This window comes from Meles meles, chromosome 9 (genome assembly GCF_922984935.1).
Source record: "Meles meles chromosome 9, mMelMel3.1 paternal haplotype, whole genome shotgun sequence".
Taxonomy (NCBI): domain Eukaryota; kingdom Metazoa; phylum Chordata; class Mammalia; order Carnivora; family Mustelidae; genus Meles; species Meles meles.
Genome location: NC_060074.1, coordinates 18,116,301 through 18,140,345, shown reverse-complemented (window position 1 = coordinate 18,140,345; position 24,045 = coordinate 18,116,301). Strand labels below are relative to the sequence as shown.

Below are 24,045 nucleotides of genomic sequence, written 5' to 3'. Positions count from 1 at the left end.
TGTGGAGTCTGCTTTGGAGTCTGCTTCAGACTCTCTCTCCTTCTCCTTTTGCCCCTCCCCAACCTCCACCACCCCCTTGCTCTCAAATTAATTAATTAATTAATTAAGTCTTTTGAAAAAATATATCAGGAAGGCCTTTCCTTACAAATTATTTGGATAGTAAAAGACTGGAAGCAATCTAATGTCTATTACTATGGGATTTTAAAATAAATTATAGCAAATGAACAGGAAAGGCTATTATGCATTTTTAGAAATACAAGTTTAGCAGATTATTTAAGACATTTTAAAATGTTCATAATGTTACTAGGTTAAAAAAATGTCTGCTTCAACATAATGAGCACCATGTCATCTTGGTTTTGAGGCGTGTATATACAAATACGTATGCATATGAAAAACACTGTTACCATGAATTCACTATATATGAAGCAGTAAGTTTGGGTATATGACCTGTTTGGAGAAAATGAGGCATAAATAAGGGAAAAACAATGAACACAAGAACAAACTACAATAAACACTTCCTTTGCCGCAGCTGAAATACCCTTTGTTTTAAATTCTAGTTGCAACTGATAGGAGTTTTGATGGGCCTTATTTATAAGGCTTCCTTCTAGGACCTCAAATGACCTCTGGAGGCCAATTAGCTATTCTACTTCTAGAAAAAAAAAAAAAAAAAAAAAAACCGGACTGAATTTGTTAGTGAGAAGTTTGACTCAGGTTACTGAGGCCCGCAAAGGTGACTCCTTTGCTGAGTCTGTCAAATTCTCATGCCATCGTCCCTCCTCGAGACTCATGATGCAGCCTCTGCAGTGCTCAGGACACTGGTGCGGCTGACTGAAGCTTTGGTTTGTGCAAATGCCAGAAAGCACCACTCCTATGCCTGATTTCACATTTCTGCTCATTTTCCGCAGCATTCACTTTTAGGGATCTTCAACAGCCCCCAAGACCTATCCTGAGGCCAGAACCAATAGAAGAGTAAGGATAATACTGAAGTTCTTAACCTGTGGCATATAGTTCCGAGGTTTAAAACACGCACCGAATTATAAATGTGCCCACTGTTAACTGGACAGTTATAAATCCTGAGAAATTCCATAACCCCCTGGGCAGTATTTACCATGAAGGCCACCAATAAATATTTGGCAAGAAACTATCCTCCTGAAAAATCCTAGTTCTCTGTGCTACACAACCCAGTGAGCCCACACATGAAAGGCCCACTTCTGTGCCCATACTCATTAGCAACACAGAAAAAAAAAAAAAAAAAGCAACATTTCCCATTATTTTATGTCCCTGTTTCCTCTCCTGTGCCCGTGGTATTTGTTCCGTGGACACTGGTTAGGCTCAGTGGCACTCTATGGACTTCTACAAATCAGACTCTCTGAATGTAGCCATCCCAAGGATTTTCATCCTGACAGGCAGAGTTCACCGTCTTCCTTACATGCAAATAATCGTATTTGCATCGAAACCCACTGGCTCTTAACTGACACTCAGTTAAGACAATAGTTAATCTCCATGGAAGGAAATCAAGTACCCAATTAGCTTTCTATGACAATGCATGGTGGGCTTAAGCAAGTTTATTGGCGCTCTCTCTCTGCCTCAATGTCTTCCTTCCTTTGCATAACACAAATAATAATATCCATCTCCCAGAACTCTGGTGAAGATTAAGAACAATGTTCCTGAATGTCCCTTCCCACACCTGTCCTCTGTCCTTCTCGGACACCAAAGTCTCTCGGACTAAACAGACATTCTAGTCTCATCATTCAGACTCTATGACCACGAGCTGGCGATCTCCTACTTGAAGGTATTGCTATGGAGCTGTAAAGCTCTTTATACCTTTCATTTACAGAAGATACTGTATGTATAACCAAAACAATAAACATTTCTTCATTGACCTGAATATACAGACTCTTTAATGCTATCTCGAACATTCATAAGTTTTAATAAGTTTCTCCTAAACTTATTTTGAATTTAAAAATAGCATCGTTGTATAATAGAACAGTTAATTTTATTGAGAGAGACATCAAAACAAAGCAGTGTGCAATGAAGAATTCTATGAGCAAGTACGTTTATGCTACAGGATGTACAGATGTTCTTAACTGTACCTTGGAGTGCTGTGGCTTCCCATTTTCGTAGTGGATCTCCACATAATCAGAAGACAGCAAACCACTACAGGGGAAAGAAAATAGAGTGATTATGGCATCCAAGACACTTAGAGGTTTTAAAAATAATCAGCTCAGTAGATGGCTGCCCGGGGCATGTAGACCACAGAGCCGCCCTCCACGGCAAGCACAAATAGGTTCTCATCAAGAGCCCTGAATGTTCTCCAATAACAAATCATGCCTGTTATACAAATCATCACTCTCTGAAAAAAAGACAAAATAGAGATACTATAAGGGTGAACTCTGTTTATACACACCATGCATCATTTAACTGATAGGTTAATTAATATGGAACCAACAGAAAAGGCAGGCAGGGAAAGGAGGAGACAGAACCTATAAAAATCCCACATTTATGCTCTAAGTAACTGGTTTCTCAAAAACATTATCACTGAGGAAAAGTATAGCAAAAAGGCCAGACAGCAAATATTTCAGGCTTTTCGGGCTACATGGACTCTGCCACGACTTCTCAACTCTAGAAACAGACACGGTGATATAAAGAAATGAGCGGAACTGTGTTCCAGTTAAGACTTCATTTATGGACAATGAAATCTGAATTTCACCTAATTTTCATGTGTCATGACATTTTTTCTTCTTCAATTTTTTCAACCATTTAAGAACGTAAAACACATTCTTAGCTTGAGGACTATGCAAAACCAGGTATGCTCGGTTTGGCCTGTGGGCCACAGTTTGCCAACCCCTGGAATAAAATAACAGTCATCAATCAGGACTTTGAAATCAGACAAAGTTGGAATGAAAGCCTCACCCAGCCTCTCCTTAGTGCTGTGATCATAGGCCAGTTACCAAACTCGGCCTTTACTTGAGTCAAACAAAAGCGACAGAGAGCATGAATCCCATGGGACGTTGGAGGCTACATGAAAGCACACGCCAGGCAGAGCCCAGAACTCAGCACTAAGTCCGTACTCAGCAATGAGAATGAGGCTGCCACTGCTTTTATTTTAATTCAATTTCTCCAAACACATTTCTCCCTCTACAGTGTGGAGAATGCAAACTACGAGCCTCGGAAAGAGCAGGCAACTATTGGGGCATCTGAGTTGTTCTTTGGGCTCTGCCATTAGAAATAATGATGACAAATGGTAAGTTCCATGTGTTGAACATTTACTAGGTCATACATGACATTTACTAGGTCACAGGCACTGTGTAGGGACTAGAAAGAGGTTAACTCCTTTCATCCTAATGGTAAGAGGAAGACAAAAGTAGGTTCTACTACATATGAGGCAGATGTGTGCCTGAAATTTAGGCCTCCACTTCGTCTTCTGCAAAAGGAAGGGCTGGAGAAGATGACTCCCAGGGTCCCTTCTTGCTCTGACATTCTAGTTTCTCCAGTTCTGCCCAAGTGTAGGTTTTCTTGTTAGGAAATCTTGACACTACTGCTTTAACAGAAGTGTGGAAGAACTCGTCATTTTGAGAGCTGCATCTGATGCAGGTCTGACATGCTCCAGTGAGGAAGGCCGGAGCGGCGTGGAGCCAATCAGCAGAGGGGGAGACGCGTGCGCACCTCCAGCATGGTCTCCTGCATCAGCTGAAGGTCGAGCTTCTCAACACACAAGTAAGGCAGATGCTGGTACCTTGGACAACTTCTTCTATGGAAATTACTAATCAAATATACGTCTACTGATATTTCTCTTTTTTTTAAGATTTTATTTATTTATTTGACAGAGTGAGATCACAAGTAGATAGAGAGGCAGGCAGAGAGAGAGAGAGAGAGAGAGGGAAGCAGGCTCCCTGCTGAGCAGAGAGCCCGATGCGGGACTCGACCTGAGCCGAAGGCATAGGCTTTAACTCACTGAGCCACCCAGGCGCCCCATGTCTACTGATATTTCTACATCTGAAACTAAACTGTGGTGCATCTATTCGTTTTAAAAATCTAAGTAATAGTCCAAGTAACGACAGTTCTTAACTCTATATACTTGAAAATACTTGACAGGGTACAGAAACATCTCTTTTTTCCCAGTTCATTAAGACAGCAACTAGCACTGTGAATAGACATAAACAGGGCTGTTGATGGTAATATTTCTCTGAGGAACACTTCCATAACACCAAGGCAGAGAGAGGTTTCACTAACTACCTTCTAATTACCTCTCTCTACAGGTAATTCATTATTTTCAAAATTCTCAACCACGCAATCACTGGAGTATGTCTGAGAGTTGAAAACAAATTTATTTGCTTGTGATGACAAGGGCATATAGTAGCTTTCTAATCATTAATTGCCAAATCTGATAAAGGTCTTTTTAATTATCCTACTTCGCCTTTTCAAGGGCTTCCCTTCACCCACCCCCAACCATGGACATGACTATTTCTAACATAGGCTGCATTTGAAGATGTCTTAAAGAAGAAAAGCAGTGACTTTCCCAGGCATGTGTGACAGACACTGAGCTGGACATAACGCTGCATGCTCCTGTCACCTCCCCATTCCCCCTCCACCTCCTATACAAAACCACCGCCTCGGGCGCCTGGGTGGCTCAGTGGGTTAAGCCTCTGCCTTCCGCTCAGGTCGTGATCCCAGGGTCCTGGGATCGAGCCCCGCATCGGGCTCTCTGCTCGGCGGGGAGCCTGCCCCCTGCCCCTGCCTGCCTGTACGCCTACTTGTGATCTCTGTCTGTGAAATAAATAAAATTTTTTAAAAAACAAAACAAAAAAAACCACCACCTCCCTCATTTGCTCCAGCCTTTCCTCCAGTCTGACCATGGCACTCCCTCCCTTAACACTGCTGCCGTCATTCACCAAAGCATCCAAAACCTGGCTAAATCCCTAGTGCAAAGTAAGCACTTAATAAACACCCACCAAGTGCACAAACATCTACTAACATCTACGGTGTGCTGGGATGAAGGGCACAACTTTCTGAAACTGAAACTAAGCCAAATCAGCACACATGTATGCGATTAGTCATCTCACCCTAAAGTATTGTTTGTAATCTCCTTGAAAGTGAATTAATAACAAAATGTAACCTAATTAACTATAATAGTCTTAAAGAATTATGAAATGAGGTCTTTCAGTGACAGCAAGTAACCGTGGAAAGAAGAAATAGTTAATTATGCAAGCAGTGTATCTCTGGCCCCACCCAGAGGGGAAGGAGTAAGTAATCTCCCTCTCTGGATGCCTAAGGATGGGCTGTCCGGCAGCCTCTGCTTGCAGATGCTCTTCAAGGCCTTCCCCCACCTCTGTTTCTACTAGTTGCCCCAGAAGAACTTCCTGTTGCAAATGCTGATCTATCTGGCAATTGCGGTCCCAAGCATAAATGATCAAGTTGCTTTGTTGATCAGCCAACCGGGTGCTTGACCACCTCTAGAAACTGATAAAAGGGAGTTTTGGAACACCCTAAATTCTGAAATAAACATCCTTTTCCCAATCATTTAAGTACCAAAAAGCTATTACAGGGATACTGCAATGCTCCTCATCCTAGTTATCTGGTGAAAGGGGTGATTCTTGGAAGTAAAGGAATAATTGTAGGATGGAAATTCAAAGCAAGGTAGAAGAGAGAGGAAGAGCCGGAGTAAGGAAATTCTCTTGAACTCCCCTCACTCTGCACTTGATGGTGAATCCGTACCACTGAGGTACAGTGAAAAGAACATGAATTCTAGAGTCAGACTGAATGTGATTTTACTCAAAGATGAAGAACAACGGTAAACACCTTGAAGACCCTGAACTCTAAGAGCAAGAAAATGGTAAGACCATTAAAACATGGCAAGGGAGTCAAGAATCAAACCAAGGAAGGGAGCTGTGCTAGAAACGATGCTATTCAGCCACCATATCCCACTTCACTTTCCCCTTCTTAGCACAGTAAGACTATATTTCAAAGCTTCTCCAGCAGTGAGGTTAAGGCCAAGAGATTGAATAATGGCTCATAAGATATGGTGAGAAGTGATGTCTACCCCTCTAGTGTGGACATTATACTCCATGCATGATTATTCAAGCTCTCTCTTCCTTGGGAACTCTGGAAGCCTTGTGCCCCAGATGGCATGGCTACAAGATGGGTGTAGCCTAGGTTCCTACATCATGATCTGGAGAAGAGCTTCTCAGGAAAACCACTCAACTTGTATTGGACCATAAGGTGGGTAAGAGATAAAATTCTATAATGTTAATCTTAGATTTCATCTTTATTACAGAGACATGGTTTCAACTACCCTAATTCTAAGCTTTATCACAAAGAAGAATTTAGAAATTTAATATTCAAAGAATTTCAGAATCATCAGAAGATATACAAAGAAAGCCACTACAAGATCTAAGCATTGGAAATTCACACAAAGAGAGAAATATGCTTTGGGGAGATTTTTTCTTATATAAATATATCTATATATATATATATATATAGGTATATATATATATATATATATACAAATAATTTGTTGGAGTCCTCAAGTTTGAAATTTATGTGTCTCACGAAAATAAGCCCACAAATAGCCAAGTGTTCAAAACTCCCAAAGGTTTATATATTCTACTTAGACTCATTATGGAGAAGCCAAGCATCCTAGTAACTGGGAAAAGTTATTTACTAGGAATCTGTTCTGACTAAAAATCCTATTAACTAAAAAGGGTGGATGACTCCTAGGTTGTTTGGGGGAAGGGGGTTGTTTTTGTTTCGTTTTGTTTTGTTTTTTTTTTTTTTGAAAATAACTTGAATCTCTTACTTTAAAGAAAGAATCATATGTTTTCTTTTGGGTAACCCTGTCATGAAAGGCTGAATAGGCTAATCAACCAAATTGTTTAATTAGGTAAAGGTCAGGGCCTTGGGCTATGAGGGAAAAGCTAGGAAAGACAAAGGCTGGACCATAAGGACACTATTTGGTCTATATGTGTTCAAAGTCATTTACTTCCTTATAAAAAAAAGTCAAACTATCAGTCTCCAGAAGCACACATCTGAAATCCACGTTCCCTGAAACTGAAAGACACTGAAATTTGTTGAATCCTCACCGTTTATACCCCTGACTAAAAAATTGTGTGGGTTACTGGGAGCAGAATGAGCTCTTCTAAAAGGACCTAGAGACCAACGGGGCATCAGTAGATCTAAGGAAAAGTTTAGAATAATAGTAGCAAGCACCAAGGCTTACCAACTGAGTGGTCATAGAATTCTGGCCATTTTGGCAAGTGAAAAGGGGCTCATTAATAATTATGCCAGGACAATAGATGTAAGCCAAGAAGTTCTGGGACATATGGTTACCCTACATCAAAGTCAAATTTTAGGTATGTACATCAAGTTCTATATAGAAAATCAGGCTAGTCTATGAAATGAAAATTATCCTAAAGCTGAAATGCTACTAAGCAAGCAGTCTGTGAGTATGTCTCCTTTTCCAGTTGCTTTTGGCCTCTGTGATTATGTTTATATGGCCAACATTTTTTTTTTAAGATTTTATTTATTTATTTGACAGACAGAGATCACAAGTAGGCAGAGAGGCAGGCAGAGAGAGAGGGGGAAGCAGGCTCCCCGCTGAGCAGAGAGCCCGATGTGGGGCTCGATCCCAGGACCCTGAGATCATGACCTGAGCCGAAGGCAGAGGCTTAACCCACTGAGACACCCAGGCGCCCCTATATGGCCAACATTTTAGGGCAACCTTGGCTAGTGCCCTTGGTTTCTCTCTCTGAGTGTGTAACATCAGGAGAGAGTCAGCAATCAGAGATGTGGAAGTCAGGAAGCTACAAATCCACATTCACCGTGGCACCCTGGACTTGTCAGGTCTTGATCAGCCATGCTTCTTGTCACGCGAGGTCTTCATTCTTTTTTTTTTTTTTTTTTAAGATTTGTTTATTTGACAGATAGAGACCACAAGTAGGCAGAAAGGCAGGCAGAGAGAGAGAGAGGAGGAGGAAGCAGGCTCCCAGCTAAGCAGAGAGCCCGATGTGGGGCTCGATCCCAAGACTCTGGGATCATGACCTGAGCTGAAGGCAGAGGCTTTAACCCGCTGAGCCACCCAGGCACCCCGAGGTCTTCATTCTTAAGAGTGCGATAGCACAAATATTTTAATTCAGTCCTCAGTAGTAAAACCCAGAAGTTACTTCCATGTGTGTTCAAAACTGGGACTGGCACAGAAGTCAACATTTATATGAACAAAGAGTAAAAAACTGTGTGTAGAAAAACAAGACAGCCACTAATGTCCAGTTCCATAATGTATGTTCACTCATCTGATTATCTTCTGTTTGACAGGGCTTAGCTTCTCAATGTTGCAAGCGCTGATCATGCCCAGAGGCCCCTGACAGATTCACCTGAGAAGTCTCCTGCTGCCCTCTCCACCAGGTCTCATTCATTCATTTAATAACGAACACTGGTCACTATGGAGATGAGCACCTTCATGGGGCTTCAAGCATAATAGCATTGTACAATGAAGCACCCTGCCTCTTCCCTCTTTACACTAGAAGCTTCTCTTTTCTCCTTTTATATACATACATATTTTTAATTCATCAAATAATTACTATAACTTGTAATGAAGAGAGACACAGAATTTAAACTCAGTATATTCATACAAGCTTAAGTTTGTAACCTTATAATTATCCTCTGTCCTTATGTTGCTTTCCTTTTTTGAAAACAATAGGCTTAAAAGTCAAATGGTTTTTCAATAGCCACTTTTCTCAGGGTTTAGGAAAAAATTAATCATCCCACCTAAAATAATTTTCATACCGAAAGTGTTTCATCTAGAAAATATATAATCCTTTGAATGTAAACTATACAATAAGACTTTTAAGCTGTGCTGAAAGATTGGAGGCATGAAGAGGTTGGAATTTAAAAGAGTAGAAATGATATGTTAAGTGGGTAAAAGTAATTACAGATTGAATAGAAGCTTTGTGTTAAGTCAAACAAAGACAGCCTGCCAGGCAAGGGCTGGGAATGTGGGCATATTTCATAGAAGGGGAGCTGCAGGTGGAGAAATCTCCTAGCAGAAGCAGGATGTAGGGGTATAAACCTCTTTGAGGGTCACAACAGGAACTTAATGAGTTTCTAAGTCACATAAGAGGTTGCGGCCAAAATTTTAATGTGGAGGCGCTCTTGCATCTCTTAGGTGATGGGCCCATACACCATAATACTAACCTAATATAACGGGGACCACCACGGGCAGGGCTGCATGTTAACAGACACGGAAGCAGACAAAGGAGAAGCTAGGAGAGAAAGGAGGAATGAACTTGAGATGTAAAAGCTGATGACCACCGCCCAAGCTGGCTTGATCGGCCAATGAGAGTAGCCAATTAAGAGTTCCCTTCTAAGGAGATGGAATCAACAGAGATCTTTAATTAAATAAAAATTAATTTTTCCTCCTTGGCTTTGAAGTCAGACCATATGAAGTGGCTAACATGTTCCAAGCTGTGGCTGCCAATATTTCTGCAAGTATATACCAGTGATTCTGAGTTTCTTCCATAATAGAGTCCCAAGTATTCTCACATACATGGTTTTACCCCCATATCTCGTTAAAAAAAAAAAAGATTTTTTAAACACCGGGTAAACTGAATCCAAATAAAACGGCACACCTTTTCATACATCTTGAACACGATTACAAGTAACTGAAATGCTTTGATGCATAATTTAAGCTAATGTTGAATACTACAGTGTGCTGAATATTGCCAATGCAAGTTCTCTTCCAACATGCCCAACACTTCTTTTAACAGCTATTAAACATGGCATCACACATAGTGAAATCATACAGAATGGGTATGGACCTGTGATCCACCTTGCCTTCCTATAACCTTGTCCAGGACAGACAGCGGTCCAATTCTTGCCATGTCCTAAGATAAAAACTCCCTGCTTCTTCCATTTTTTCAGTTTATCAGAGAAAGTGCACATCCGTTTACACAGTGTTCCATTCTTTCCAAGTATGCATGAAATGGTCAAAAGAATAAAAAAGAAACTAATAGAAAATCTACCAGAAATAATAGGCATTAAATAAAGTAGCTGGTCACAAGATTAGAATGCAAAAATAAAATACCCAGTTTCATGTGCACAGCAAAAATCAACTAGAAATAGTCTAGGGGAGAAGATTCTACCAATAATGACAAAAACAGAAAGGAATTTCATATATGTGTTATGCCTGTAGATATATAGACATACATGTATATATGCATAGACGTACATATACTCAATAACTTTAACGTTAATTCCATGCAAGATCCAGTAAATTTTTGCAACTTGACAAAATTATTCCAAAGTTCATCTTAAAGAACAAATGCTTACGACTACCCAAACATTTTTCTTAAAAGGGGAGTTACAATAGGATATTACTATTTTATTTATATTACAATTATAATAACCAAGATACAGAGCACTGACCTGATGAGACAGATGGCCCAAATGGGAGAAAAGAAATTCACGTTTATATAAAAAACTTTATATATGAAAATAATGGCATTTTAATTGGTAAAAAAAAAAAAGAGAGAGAGAGAGAGAGAGACAGAGAGACTAAAGAATAAATATGCACAGGACAAGTGACTTAACATTTTTGGGAATGTTAAATCCTTAATCATATCTTACACCAAACTAAAAATGTATACATTAAAGATTTATATTTTTTAAAAGAAAGTTATAAAAATACAGTTGAATGTTAGGAAGGAGAGGCATTTTTAAGCATGCTATTAAGACCAGAAATTATAAAGAACAACAGATAGGACTATAAAAAAATTTTTAAACTTCCATGAGTTAAAAAATACCATAAAATTTCAAGAAAAAACATTTGTAAAACATGAAAAACAAAGGATTGCCATCCTTTACATAAGGAGCCAAAATTAAAACCACATAAAAACAGATAAACAATTCAATAGAAAATGGGCAAAGGATGCGGGCAGGCAATTAACAAAACAGAATGTGCAAAATGCAGTTCACAGGAAAAGAAAACAAGAAATACTAATGGTTCTCAATTATATACAATTGCACTAGTAATAAAAGACCTGTAAATTAAAACGACCATAAGAGACCAATTTTTCCCATCAGTTTAGAAAGTAAAAATGAATAAGAACAGCCAGAGCTGGCAAGAGTTAGAAAAACGAGTGCTCTGCGCATTACTGTTGGGAATGTGTTTTAGTGCGTCTTGCTGGGGACAATTTGGCAACAGCTATCAAAGTCCTAAAAACACACTCACCATTTAAATCCATAAGTTTTTATAATCTCCTAAGTGCTACTTATAAAGGTTTCCTGAGGAAATAACTAAATAAGAGCACACACACACACAGACACACACACACACAGGGATTCCCTGAAGATGATGTAGGTATGAGGTGGGTTTTTTTATATGTGGTTTTAGAGACAATGAGAAAGATGTTTACAACATTGTTCAGTGAAAAAAGCAAATGACTGAATATCATTATGTTTGGTAACTTTTTAGAAATATGTTTCATTTACAGAAAGCAAGAAGTCTGCAAAGATAGAGACTCAAATAGAACAGCGAGCTATTGTTTTCTGGGGCACTTTCAACCGTTTTTATTTTCTTTCTTTGGCTCACCCGTGAATTCCTGAGTTTTTACCTTGAATATATATTACCTTTTAATATAAGAAGCCACAATACAAGCTATATTTTTTTAAAAGAAGAGGAACACAGTGCCTTTAGGAAGAATTTAATGATGGGCTAATTTTAGGCTCGGGACAGGAAAGGAATCACAGCAGCTGGGAAGGCCACCAGCCACCATGCGGGGAGTATCCGCCGGGCTGTCTGCCTCTGTCCCCCTACTCAGTGCTCCCACTGTTCCGTGAACACCTGGGAGTTATTCATGCTAGACCAACTGCGTGAGGACACAAGGGGAAAAAGAAAAACCCAGTTCCTACCCTGGAGGTGTTGGTCATCTCATACCTCAAATAAGACAAAGCCACAGGTCGCCTAGGATGAATAACAAAGCATCAAGCGGCCCCCCACCCACAAGGAGGAAATTCATTTCAACAATGATATCAGGAGCTTTTCAGTAAGAAAGTAAGGCCAAGGCAGCTTCCTGACGCGATACCGTCAGGGAAACAGAGGCGGGAAAGAGCAGGTCATACAGACAGAGGGACCAGGCCATGGAGACAGGGAGGCATATCCTGTTAAAAGTCCAGCTGGGCTAGGGCATCCATCATGGGCGAGGTTTGGGCCCAGGAAGGACACCGGGTTCAGCGAGGAGCTGTGACCTGGGGAAGAAGGGCGCGCTAGAATCGGGAACTCAGCACTTTGGAGGCCAAACTCGGTTTTCTGTCCGAACGGAAAGCACAGGGCACATTCTGTGTCCTCAGAAGCGGCAAAAACTGTAGGGCCTGGGAAGGGCTGAATACAGATAAGATTCTTTAACTGGGTCACTTAGAGCCATCTGCAAAGTAATTAATGTTAGCAGCAGGAGAGAACAGCAAAAGCCCAGCAGAAACGCTAAGAAAAGGCCTTCCACAGATGAAAACCTGTAGCCTTAACTTTCCTTCACTCATTCAATTAACTGCTGAAGACCGAGGGAGAAACAAATAAAACAGGCGGGGGACCACTAAAGGTTTCACAAAGACTATGTGATTTTTACCTAAATGTTTTCATTTCTTTAAATGGTTTTACTGTAAATTGTAGCTATTTGTCCTATCCAAATGCTAGTGCGAACTCGCAATTTTATGTTCTTTTAATAGTTCAAGGAATAACATGGAGGATATTAGGAGATGGAGAGGAGAAGGGAGTTGGGGGAAATTGGAGGGGGAGACAAACCATGAGAGACTGTGGACTCTGAGAGACAATCTGAGGGTTTTGGAGGGGAAGGGGGTAGGGGGTTGGGTGAGCCTGGTGGTGGGTATTAAGGAGGGCATGTATTGCATGGAGCACTGGGTGCGGTGCATAAACAATGAATCCTGGAATACTGAAAAAATTTTTTTAAATAAATAAAAATTAAAAGAAATACAAATAAAAAATAGTTCAAGGACAGTAAGATTTTTGTAGAAGAGCCACAGTCATCTTTCATAGGCTTTCTTTCTCTTTCTGCTCTGTCTAGGAGGAGTCTAACCCTTTGTCTCGCTGGTGCTGCCCTATCCGGAGGCTGGATGGTGTCTGCTGGCCAGACTGAGCCCCAAGGCCACAGAGCAGGTCCCACGGGACAGACTGACGACAGGGCTGCAGGGCCCTATGAAGGGAAAGGTTATTTGAAACTGTCTAAGTACAGATTTCTCTGTACTAAGCTGGAAACAACATTCTATGCAATAGTGGATCCTTCATACATAATATAACAGGAATGTTTAGAGATCATAACCACAGCCTTTCCTAAATAGTACATGCTTTTAAGAAACTATCACAACATAGCACCTAGAAACGTACTTCTGCAGTAACATCAAACCAAGATGGCAGACAAGAACACTGAACGGGGGCGCCTGAATAGCTCAGTGGGTTAAGCATCTGCCTTCGGCTCAGGTGGTGATCCCAGGACCGAGCCCCGCATCCGGCTCTCTGCTCAGCGAGGAGCCTGCTTCCTCCCTCTCTCTCTGCCTGCTTCTACCTACTTGTGATCTCTCTCTGTCAAATACATAAATAAAATCTTAAAAAGAAAAAAAAGAACACAGAATGGCAACAAGAAGAGGAGAAAAACGAGAAATTTTTAAGGGTTTCTTCAAGTACAAAATGACTAGTATACAAAATAACACCCATTTTTAAAATTACCTCTTAAAAAAAAAATCTTCAAATTCATCCCATACTTCATGGCATCAAAAACTGACCCACTGGACCTTTGATTGTTAAAAAACAAAACAAAACAAAACAAAACAAAAAAAACAAAATCACGAGTTCCTAAGGTCCAACTAACTAATAGCTCTGGCCAGAGAATTTTTCATACTTCCAAACTATGTGCCATTTTGACATAATAGCAAGATAATGGGCCTCTGAGGAGTATAGAATTTACCGGAAAAACTATTTGTAGCTTCTGTGGAAAGGGGATTCCATCCAACTGGTGTGAACTTTCAGATTCAGTGTAAGTCACTGTAGTGCTAACTTGGCCTTTTTCACTTTGCTCAGGGTTCTGTCCTCAGTTATGAAAGAATGCCTGAACTAAACAAGCACCCAGATGTATGTATTGTAGACTGAATTAACGTCAATGAATGAACAGATGAGTAAACAGGAATCCAGAGATCCAGTTCCTAGCCTGACTCTGACACTGTCTCTGAGGCCTTGCAGAAGTTCCTAATATTGTAGAACAATATTGGGTGAGTTTTCTTACAAAAAAACAAGAATGTTGGGTTATAGGATCCCTATAGGATCTTCCAAACTTAAAGTAGTGATGTGAGTATGACGGCCATCTTCTCCTACCCTAAAAATATACCTGAACTAAGCTGGGAGTTGGGGGTCATTAACGCACGCATCTCATCTATGCGGTACACGCTTTGTGAAATAATCAGCTGCCACGTACTGGAATGACTTCAGCCAACATTTTCAAGAATGGTGCTAGAAGAAAAGTTCCACTCATATTCCATACGTACTATAAAAAACCTCTTTACAGTTTTCTTGTTAATTCTACATGTTCCTATGTACCTCAGCCAAAAAAGAATAAACACCTCAATTTCCAAGATGTAAAGTGATAAACTCCTCTACTGGTTAGATTAATAATGAATAAAAAACTTTGCCACAGAAACTAATGTAAGAGCTAATATTTAAGAAGCTGAAGCTATATCTGTGTTAACACCAACCTATTTAAGTGGTGTGCTAAAAATCAGATAATAATTACAAAACCAGGGGCGCCTGGGTGGCTCAGGGGGTTAAAGCCTCTGCCTTCGGCTCAGGTCATGATCCCAGGGTCCTGGGATCGAGCCCCGCATCGGGCTCTTTGCTTGGCTGGGAGCCTGCTTCCTCCTCTCTCTCTCTGCCTGCCTCTCTGCCTACTTGTAATCTCTATCTGTCAAATAAATAAATCTTTTAAAAAAAAAATTACAAAACCATTACTTAATTGTAACTAAAAAAAACTCAAAAACTTAAAGTCATACTAACATGCTTTATTGTAAAGATACTGAAAAACCGGGACACCTGGGTGGCTCAATGGGTTAAAGCTTCTGCCTTGGGCTCAGGTCACGATCCCAGAGTCCTGGGATCGAGCCCCGCGTCAAGCTCTTTACTCAGCGGGGAGCCTGCTTCTGCCTCTCTGCCTACTTGTGATCTCCATCTGTCAAATAAATAAATAAAATCTTAAAAAAAAAAAAGATACTGAAAAACCAAAGATAACAGGGAATACTAAGTATCCTGCTTAAGTAGCTTTTGGTAAGCAAATCTGATGAAATTTCATGTCACTTTGAAGGATACGTATAAAATAGTGAGCACAGGTGAGCAATCTATTCCAGTCTAACTGCATAGTCTGAACATTTTGCATAAAGCTGAAACAGAATTTTTATCTCTTAAAAGCTACTCAAATCATTAACTATTGACACTTGATTCTCTAAATATATGTCTTTAAAGTCACTTTAAATAATTTATGGGAAGACACATTCCTTCTATTTTAATGAACATAATGTGTCAGTGCCAAAATCAAATCAGTGGTAGAAAAAAGCAGAACAACAGATATCTAAAACAACAGAGTTTTAAAACAATTTCTATAAATGGGCTTTTCCTCTAGCCAGACAACTTCCATTAAATTGTCTTTTTTTTTTTTTTTCCATTAAATTGTCTTAAAATGTTAAGTCCATGTCGACAATCTTACCCACATTCACAATTAAAGTGCCCCTCAATGTTTGGATCAAAAGCAAAACCTTTATAAGATTCTAGGACCAGCCAAATCCCAGGGAGACTGACACAGAAAAAAGGAGAAACTATGCTATTTAGGTCCTTTCAGAGAAACTATTTTTAGTTTTATCTTAAAAACAGGCATTTTTAGAACCCTCATGAAAATTCTAACAATTAACTATGGCTCCATAGTGGCAAATTCACTAAGTATCAACAGTAAGTTCTAGAATCACGAGCTGGAAATGATAGGGAAGGAGAAAGATCCTGAATGAACTGATTCACACCCAGGTTTGGTAATTCCCAATAGGGGTAGAAAATGGAGTAGACTACACTCGGAGAAAAATCCAAAAGCTACTAATCCAGGAGAGTCAAAACTCTGGGCCAAGAGAATATTCAGGAGTTGAAATGCATAGAGTCTAGAGATGATGCCAGCATGTGAACACCAGAGAAGCAAAGGAGACTCTCCAAACTACCATCCCATAGAAATGGCAGGTGCATTTTGTATCACAGTTTTTGGTACCATCACCTACACAGAAGAGGTATCCTGACAAAGTTCTGTGGAGGATGAGTCCACAAGCCAGGAAGTTCAGAAGAAATAAAAGACAAGACAAAATGATACATCACACCCCAGTCTGAGGAATCCACAGGCACTGAGGGTCCTACAAGCAGAGCTCAGTCCCAAGTAAGGAAGGTGAGGCCTGAGACAACACGTGGCAGCAAGAAAACTGAGACTCGGGCTACTTTCTGTCTCTATCTTTAGGTAAGTATCCATAAGTCAGCATCAACAGCTGAACCCTTTCAGTACTAATCCTCCTTACCATCCTACACAGCTTTCTTTTTTTTATGGAATGCAAGGAATAAATGAGCATCCACATTTTTTCATATTATTCTGAAAATTCCATTGTTATTACTTATTACTAATTTTCTGGTTTTGTCTTTGGTTTTGTTTTTAGGTAAACAAACAAGCAAGCAAACAAACAAACGAAAAACAACTCCCAAATCTCCTACACAAACTTAGACACTAGGACTGTTCTCTTTCTCAACCTGCATGCTGAGTATATATGAATGTCCACTTTATTGTTATTCCTTAAGTTGTAAAAACATGTTTCCATTCTTTTATGTATGATATTTCACAACTTTAATAGATTAGAGGAAAAGGAATCCAAAATATCTGTCAATAATAGAAACAGAAGAGCCCAATCCAATTATGACATTAAATATTTTGAATATGAGACAAAGGGAGCCAGAAGTGACCAAGGAAAAGTATCTGGAATTAGAAAGCTCTCACTACCAAGACCAGAGGGGGGAAACGTCTAAAGAACATGTGGGAAGTGAAAAGCACAGAGAGAACAAAAGACAACTTTCTCCTTCCCTAAAAATAGCAGGCTTATTAGGCCATTTTTAGATTCCAGTGTTCGTGTAGGAGTCCATTTCTATTAAAGGAGGAAAACTTAGAAAGGGAAAAGAAGTTCTTGGAGAACACCAAAGTACGGAAAAGAAAAGTTCAGAAATATAACAAACTATAATAGACCAGACAGGATTTGAAATATCTATGACTTTATTACCAAAATATTTAACCCTCGAACTAGACAGCTAATGGAACAGGAGGCTAAAGGCAGGAGACAAACAAAATTCTCCCATGCACTGATTTTCTGTGGAGCTACATAAGGACAGAGAAAGATGTGTGTGGCTCAAGGTTAAGTAGACCCCATAGGGAGCGGCCATGGCTGATAACGGATTTCAAAGAACATGGTAAGTGATACCATCCCATGCCCTTCACTGTAACAATCTACAAATATAAATTTGATTTAAAAAACAACAACAACAACAAATACTGGGTTTTCAATCGCTCTTGAAACTACCTTGGCTGGAAACGAAATCACTCTCAGTTGTTTTGATAGCTATTTTAAAGCACATTTCTGAATTCCCAATGCATTTCTGAATTCTGAATTAACAATGCCACCAAATGTCTTCCCTTTCTCACTCCCACCTTCTCCTATTGTTTAAGAAATTTACTTGCGTGCAGGAAGGTGGAAGTCATGAGCAATGACACCAACCATGGACCTAAGGAAAAGCAAGACAGTGTCACACAGGACCGAAGTCTACTCATATGATAAAGCCACTTTCAGATATTGTTTTGCTCAACAAGATAAAATCCTTTTCAGAGTTCTTATATTTTCATCAGAGAAAATGTATTACAGTGCTAGACTATTTAGCACATCCAATAATTCTGATATAGTTTATTCTAGGTTTTTTTTCACATGCATGCTCAGAGGATCAGGGTATTGTCAATCCTCTATTTTTATGCACAATTTTAAAAATCCTGAGGCCATGTAATGACACTCAGCCTTTTGCATGACTAATAATATCTAAAACCAGAGGATATTTTTGAGATGACTAACAATTTGAATACACACACTAAACTACAACTCAAAATCAGAAAGGATGAGCGAAGTAATAGCATAATGAGGCTTTTTCTTTTTTTCTGTGCCTTACGCCTGATCATCCTATAATTCTTAACTAAAAAATAATTTTAGTTTGCTTATTCTTTAAGAGGATATTAAAGAGCTTGTTTTAAAAATGAAAGATAATTCTAATTTTTTTTAATCCCATAAATAGCAAGCACAGATATTGCTATCTCAGATAGCAAGCACATGGATATCAGTTCTCTTTGGCTCTTTTACCTGCATTCTAGGCATTGCACTCTTTTCTAATTGCCCCAATTTTACCACAGGTGTCACTGAACCAATGATCCTAACAGCCCAACCCCAGGCATTTCCACCTAGCATTGGATAACTCAGTGAAGGTTCCTAGCTAATAGATTCTCAGTGTTACCAACTCATTCATTCTACAAATCCAAGGCTACTGCCATGATAACAATACCCATAATGGTCAAAATACTTCCAAGAACTGAAAATACTTCCTCCCTCTCATTTTCTGCCTTAAGCCTGTCATTGTTTTTTTTTTCCATGTACCATTACTTACACAGATTATAAACCCCTCATACACAACAACAGAAGAATAAAGAAATAGAAGAGAAAAAAAAAAACTACTCCACGTTCCCTATGAAAAGAAATGGTCTTAATTTCAAGTTACCAAAAACCATGAAGCTAAATACTGAAACCTCTGAGCCAACACGTATCTCCCCAGAATCTGAACTGCTCAAAGAACTTTTCAGATGTGAAATAAAGGAGGTAAAGGAAGGTAACAGGGTAAACTTCTGTTCAACACATAGAGCTCCCAGGAACTCTGCAATGAACTCCACTAACCCCCTCATGCCTCCAGGAAGATGGCCTCTCCCAAGGAGAGGAACAGACTGTGAAGCGTGAATAGGGCAACAAACCCAAACAAGCTGTGGGTCCCTGGTTCCCTCCCTGTTGCCACTTCCCCTCCTCCTACACGATGCTTCAACAAACAGTTGGTCTCAGGCATGGAGTCATGAAAACCAAAAAGAAAGGAACAGGGGACTAGAGCATAAATACGAAAGAAGGAAAGTACCAAAGCCAGAGAGATGAAGGATATGCATCACAAGGAAACAGAGGAAAAGCTCAGATAAACACTTCCCTATGACCTCAAAGAAATTGTAGACATGGCCTCTTTTTTAAAAGGCTCTCAAAGAAACATCATAAAAGAACAGAAAAAGATAAAAAGGAAGCTGGCAAAGATCAGGATGAAAAAAGTGAAATAAAAATAAATGTTCTAAAGATGCAAATCAAGCTGAAAATAGGAACAGAAAAAGCACAGTCAGGAATCAATGATAAAATGACATAGATTTGACAGATACAGAAGACCACTCATATACACTGTTATTATTCCTGAAGAAGAGAATAAATAACATGGAAGAGAAAGAAAAGACAAAAATGGAACATAGATTTCCTAAAATCAAAGAAAGCCTTGAGTTTGAAGCTCAGACAAATCAGTTTTCAGTTCCTGGAAAACTTTATAAAGCACCATTTATACTGAATAGTCTTATTAATCTTAGGGAAGCTACTAATATGGAAAAATCATATAATCATGTTAAGCCAGAAGAAGCAATCTCTCTAAGGAGCGGAAATGAGGTTGCCTCTGATTCATCCACAGCAATTCTCAATGTCCAGACATGGTGGGGCCATCCCCATATGGTCCTAGGGGAAGTATGCTCCAAAAATTTTATATCCAGCCAAGTTATTCTTCAAATATAATGGCAATAAACAAACATTTTTGCACATTCAGGAAATCATGAGCTATAACACTCAAAAATCTGTCTTGAACAACAAACATTTCAGTTAATTCCAGTCAAGCAAAATACAAATAATTCAGGAGGAATGGAGAAGCCACAGTAAAAAAGGACTCAAGTTGGGCACTGAACCCCTTAAGTTTAAGGGGAATTGTAAGGATTGAAAAAAATATAAGTGTTATAAACTGTGACTATGTAAAAAGAATATTATGACTAACAGGTAAGGAAGAAAGTGGAAGAAGAATAAATATATTAATTTCTTCTTCATTCTAATATACAATCTAGTTGAAACGTTCTTTTTTTTTAATCACTCTAAACAATGTTCTTCACTGTTTAGCAAGTAACTTTTCATTGTAAAGAAATATTCACCTTTCATCAATTTCTTTCATTTCACTTCTTCTTCTTTCATTAAATTTAACACTTACTAAATTCCAAGTTTGTTAAATTTAATCACTTATGTTTAAAATAGCATTATAGAATAACCTCTCTTTTGTAAATGATCTACCAAAACTCCCCATCTGTATGCATAGAGAGTTCCCTGAATTAAGTTTACAAATGTTAATAATGGTGACTTCCAGATGGTTATTTTTAACTTTTTCTTCTGTACTTTCTTGCCCTGACTTTGAATTTTATAATAAGCGGTATCATTTAAAAACAACAACAACAAAATATTTCCTTCAGAAAATTGCTTCGATGTAACAGTTACTCTTCTATGGCTCAGAAGTACAAAAATTTTTGACAATTAAAAAGAAACTAATCTAAACATCCTCCATTAGCTCCTTTTTATATTCAGTAACAACAGGTCCGTACCTTCAACTGAGGATGAAGAAGTAACTTGGAATATCCATGACTTTGTCACGGCAAGCTGCCCTTCTAATGAGCATCTGCTTTTGGACAGAAATCACTAAGACTGAACCTTGCCAGTGACCTCAGAGAGAAAAGTTCAGAGAGTGATCCATCAAGCTACTAAGGTGCTTTGTTACAAGTCCAATGCTGTTCTTAACTTCTCAGAAATAAGAAAAGATTTTTATTCCTCAAAGGTACTTGAAACTTGGGAGGTGTTCAATGCATACTAACATCTACTTTAAGAAGTAAAACCTGAGGGCTCCTGGGTGGCTCAGTGGATTAAGCCGCTGCCTTCGGCTCAGGTCATGATCTCAGGGTCCTGGGATCGAGTCCTGCATCGGGCTCTCTGCTCAGCAGCGAGCCTGCTTCCCTCTCTCTCTCTCTGCCTGCCTCTCTGTCTACTTGTGATCTCTCCCTGTCAAATAAATAAATAAAATCTTAAAAAAAAAAAAAAAAGTAAAACCTGAAAAGCAGAGGACTTTGTTGAGCCCTTTACTTTTCTAAGTACTATTGGGAAAGTAATTTAAAATGAACTAGACAATGAAAGAAAAAAGAGAGGAAAGTTACCCTTTTTATCTCTTCTTCACCCATTCTCTTCATATCCTGATTTCTATTGGCAAACAGACCTAAAAGTGAAGGAATTCCAAGCAGGCTGCACAGTGATGACTGCCCTATAGATTGGTGCTCTATGATCACCATCTCCTCCCAGCCTAGATATTAAGGGCTTGTATAGGTCCATCATGAAATAAAGGACATTCCTGCAAAGTTTAAAGACACCTACAAACTGGAAATCATGTTTGCATTTTTATATCAGCAAGACCAAACACAAGTATAAAATTATGACTTGAAAATACACAACACTGGACATTCAGACAAAGTCTAAGAAAACACACTTTCGAATGAAGCGCTTGGTGAAACTCCATACAGTAAATCCCATGAGACAAGGATCTGACTGCATCTGTCATCTAGAATATCATGACTTTATCAGCTGTCAAAGCTTTCAATATGCTTTCTTCGTGTTAAAAAAAAAAAGCCCTGTATTTATTTCTAACTATGTCAATGTCGAAAAGCAAAATGCTCTTAAATAGATGTGAAACTCCTTTTATTGCAAGATAATATAGAATCCCACGATGTTTCTCAGATCATCTGCACACCTTCTTACATTGTTGAAAATTATTGCGGCCAAGTCACCTCTTGCATTTATACTTCTAGGTTTAGCAAATTGTTAATTTAGGCAAATGTCTACTGTTCAAGGTCTAAATACAAGTATGGCTAACTGGAAAATAAGATTTTTCTCATTCCACGCAGACAAAGCTTAGAATCATAACTATGCACTTGGGTTAAGAAATTAAATGTCTTGTCAGCAACAAAGAAATTAACATTTTTTCCAGTTGATTAGAAAGCATAGAAGGCTTTATCTTTCTAACAGCAAACACCCATAAAAATAAAAAGATTGAATCTGCAGGAAAACTTCCAGACTCTTTTTATGAAGCCAGCATTACCCTGATCCCCAAACCAGGCAAAGACCCTACCAAAAAGGAGAATTTCAGACCAATATCACTGATGAATATGGATGCAAAGATTCTCAACAAGATCCTAGCAAACAGGATCCAGCAGCACATTAAAAAGATTATCCACCATGACCAGGTGGGATTCATCCCTGGGTTGCAAGGTTGGTTCAACATTCGCAAATCAATCAATGTGATAGAACAAATCAATAAGAGAGGAGAGAAGAACCACATGGTCCTCTCAATTGATGCAGAAAAAGCATTTGACAAAATCCAGCATCCGTTCCTGATGAAAACGCTTCAAAGTATAGGGATAGAGGGAACATTCCTGAACTTCATAAAATCTATCTATGAAAGACCCACAGCAAATATCATCCTCAATGGGAAAAAGCTTGCAGCCTTCCCGTTGAGATCAGGAACACGACAAGGATGCCCACTCTCACCACTCTTGTTCAACATAGTATTAGAAGTTCTAGCAACGGCAATCAGACAACAAAGAGAAATAAAAGGTATCCAAATTGGCAAGGAAGAAGTCAAACTCTCTCTCTTCGCAGATGACATGATTCTTTATATGGAAAACCCCAAAGACTCCACCCCCAAACTACTAGAACTCATACAGCAATTCAGTAACGTGGCACGATACAAAGTCAATGTACAGAAATCAGTGGCTTTCTTATACACCAACAATGAAAATACAGAAAGGGAAATTAGAGAATCGATTCCATTTACTATAGCACCAAGAACCATAAGATACCTGGGCATAAACCTAACCAAAGAAGTAAAGGACCTGTACTCGAGGAACTACAGAACACTCATGAAAGAAATTGAAGAAGACACAAAAAGATGGAAGACTGTTCCATGCTCTTGGATTGGAAAAATAAACATTGTTAAAATGTCTATACTGCCTAGAGCAATCTATACTTTTAATGCCATTCCGATCAAAATTCCACCGATATTTTTCAAAGAGCTGGAGCAAATAATCCTAAAATTTGTATGGAATCAGAAGAGACCCCGAATTGCTAAGGAAATGTTGAAAAACAAAAACAAAACTGGCGGCATCACGTTACCCGATTTCAAGCTTTACTACAAAGCTGTGATCACCAAGACAGAGTGGTACTGGCATAAAAACAGACACATAGACCAGTGGAACAGAGTGGAGAGCCCAGATATGGACCCTCAACTCTATGGTCAAATAATCTTCGACAAAACAGGAAAAAATATTCAATGGAAAAAAGACAGTCTCTTCAATAAATGGTGCTGGGAAAACTGGACAGCGATATGTAGAAGAATGAAACTCGACCATTCTCTTACACCGTACACAAAGATAAACTCGAAATGGATAAAAGACCTCAACGTGAGACAGGAATCTATCAGAATCCTAGAGGAGAACATAGGCAGTAACCTCTTTGATATCAGCCACAGCAACTTCTTTCAAGATATGTCTCCAAAGGCCAAGGAAACAAAAGCAAAAATGAACTTTTGGGACTTCATCAAGATCAAAAGCTTCTGCACAGCAAAGGAAACAGTCAACAAAACAAAAAGGCAACCCATGGAATGGGAGAAGATATTTGCAAATGACAGTACAGACAAAAGGTTGATATCCAAGATCTATAAAGAACTTCTCAAACTCAACACACACAAAACAGATAATCATATCAAAAAATGGGCAGAAGATATGAACAGACACTTCTCCAATGAAGACATAC

At 39.1% G+C, this 24,045-nt stretch overlaps 1 protein-coding gene across 2 annotated transcripts in view; it reads right to left on the bottom strand.

Annotated features, from left to right (window-relative positions):
- The window catches only part of ADAM23 (ADAM metallopeptidase domain 23), a 179,040-nt gene that overhangs the window by 83,218 nt on the left and 71,777 nt on the right, over positions 1-24,045 (bottom strand). For both annotated transcript variants that reach the window (XM_046019346.1, XM_046019347.1), the window contains exon 4: positions 2,094-2,157. In XM_046019346.1, coding sequence (XP_045875302.1) covers positions 2,094-2,157 — 64 coding nt within the window. The remainder of the gene's footprint in view (positions 1-2,093; positions 2,158-24,045) is intronic.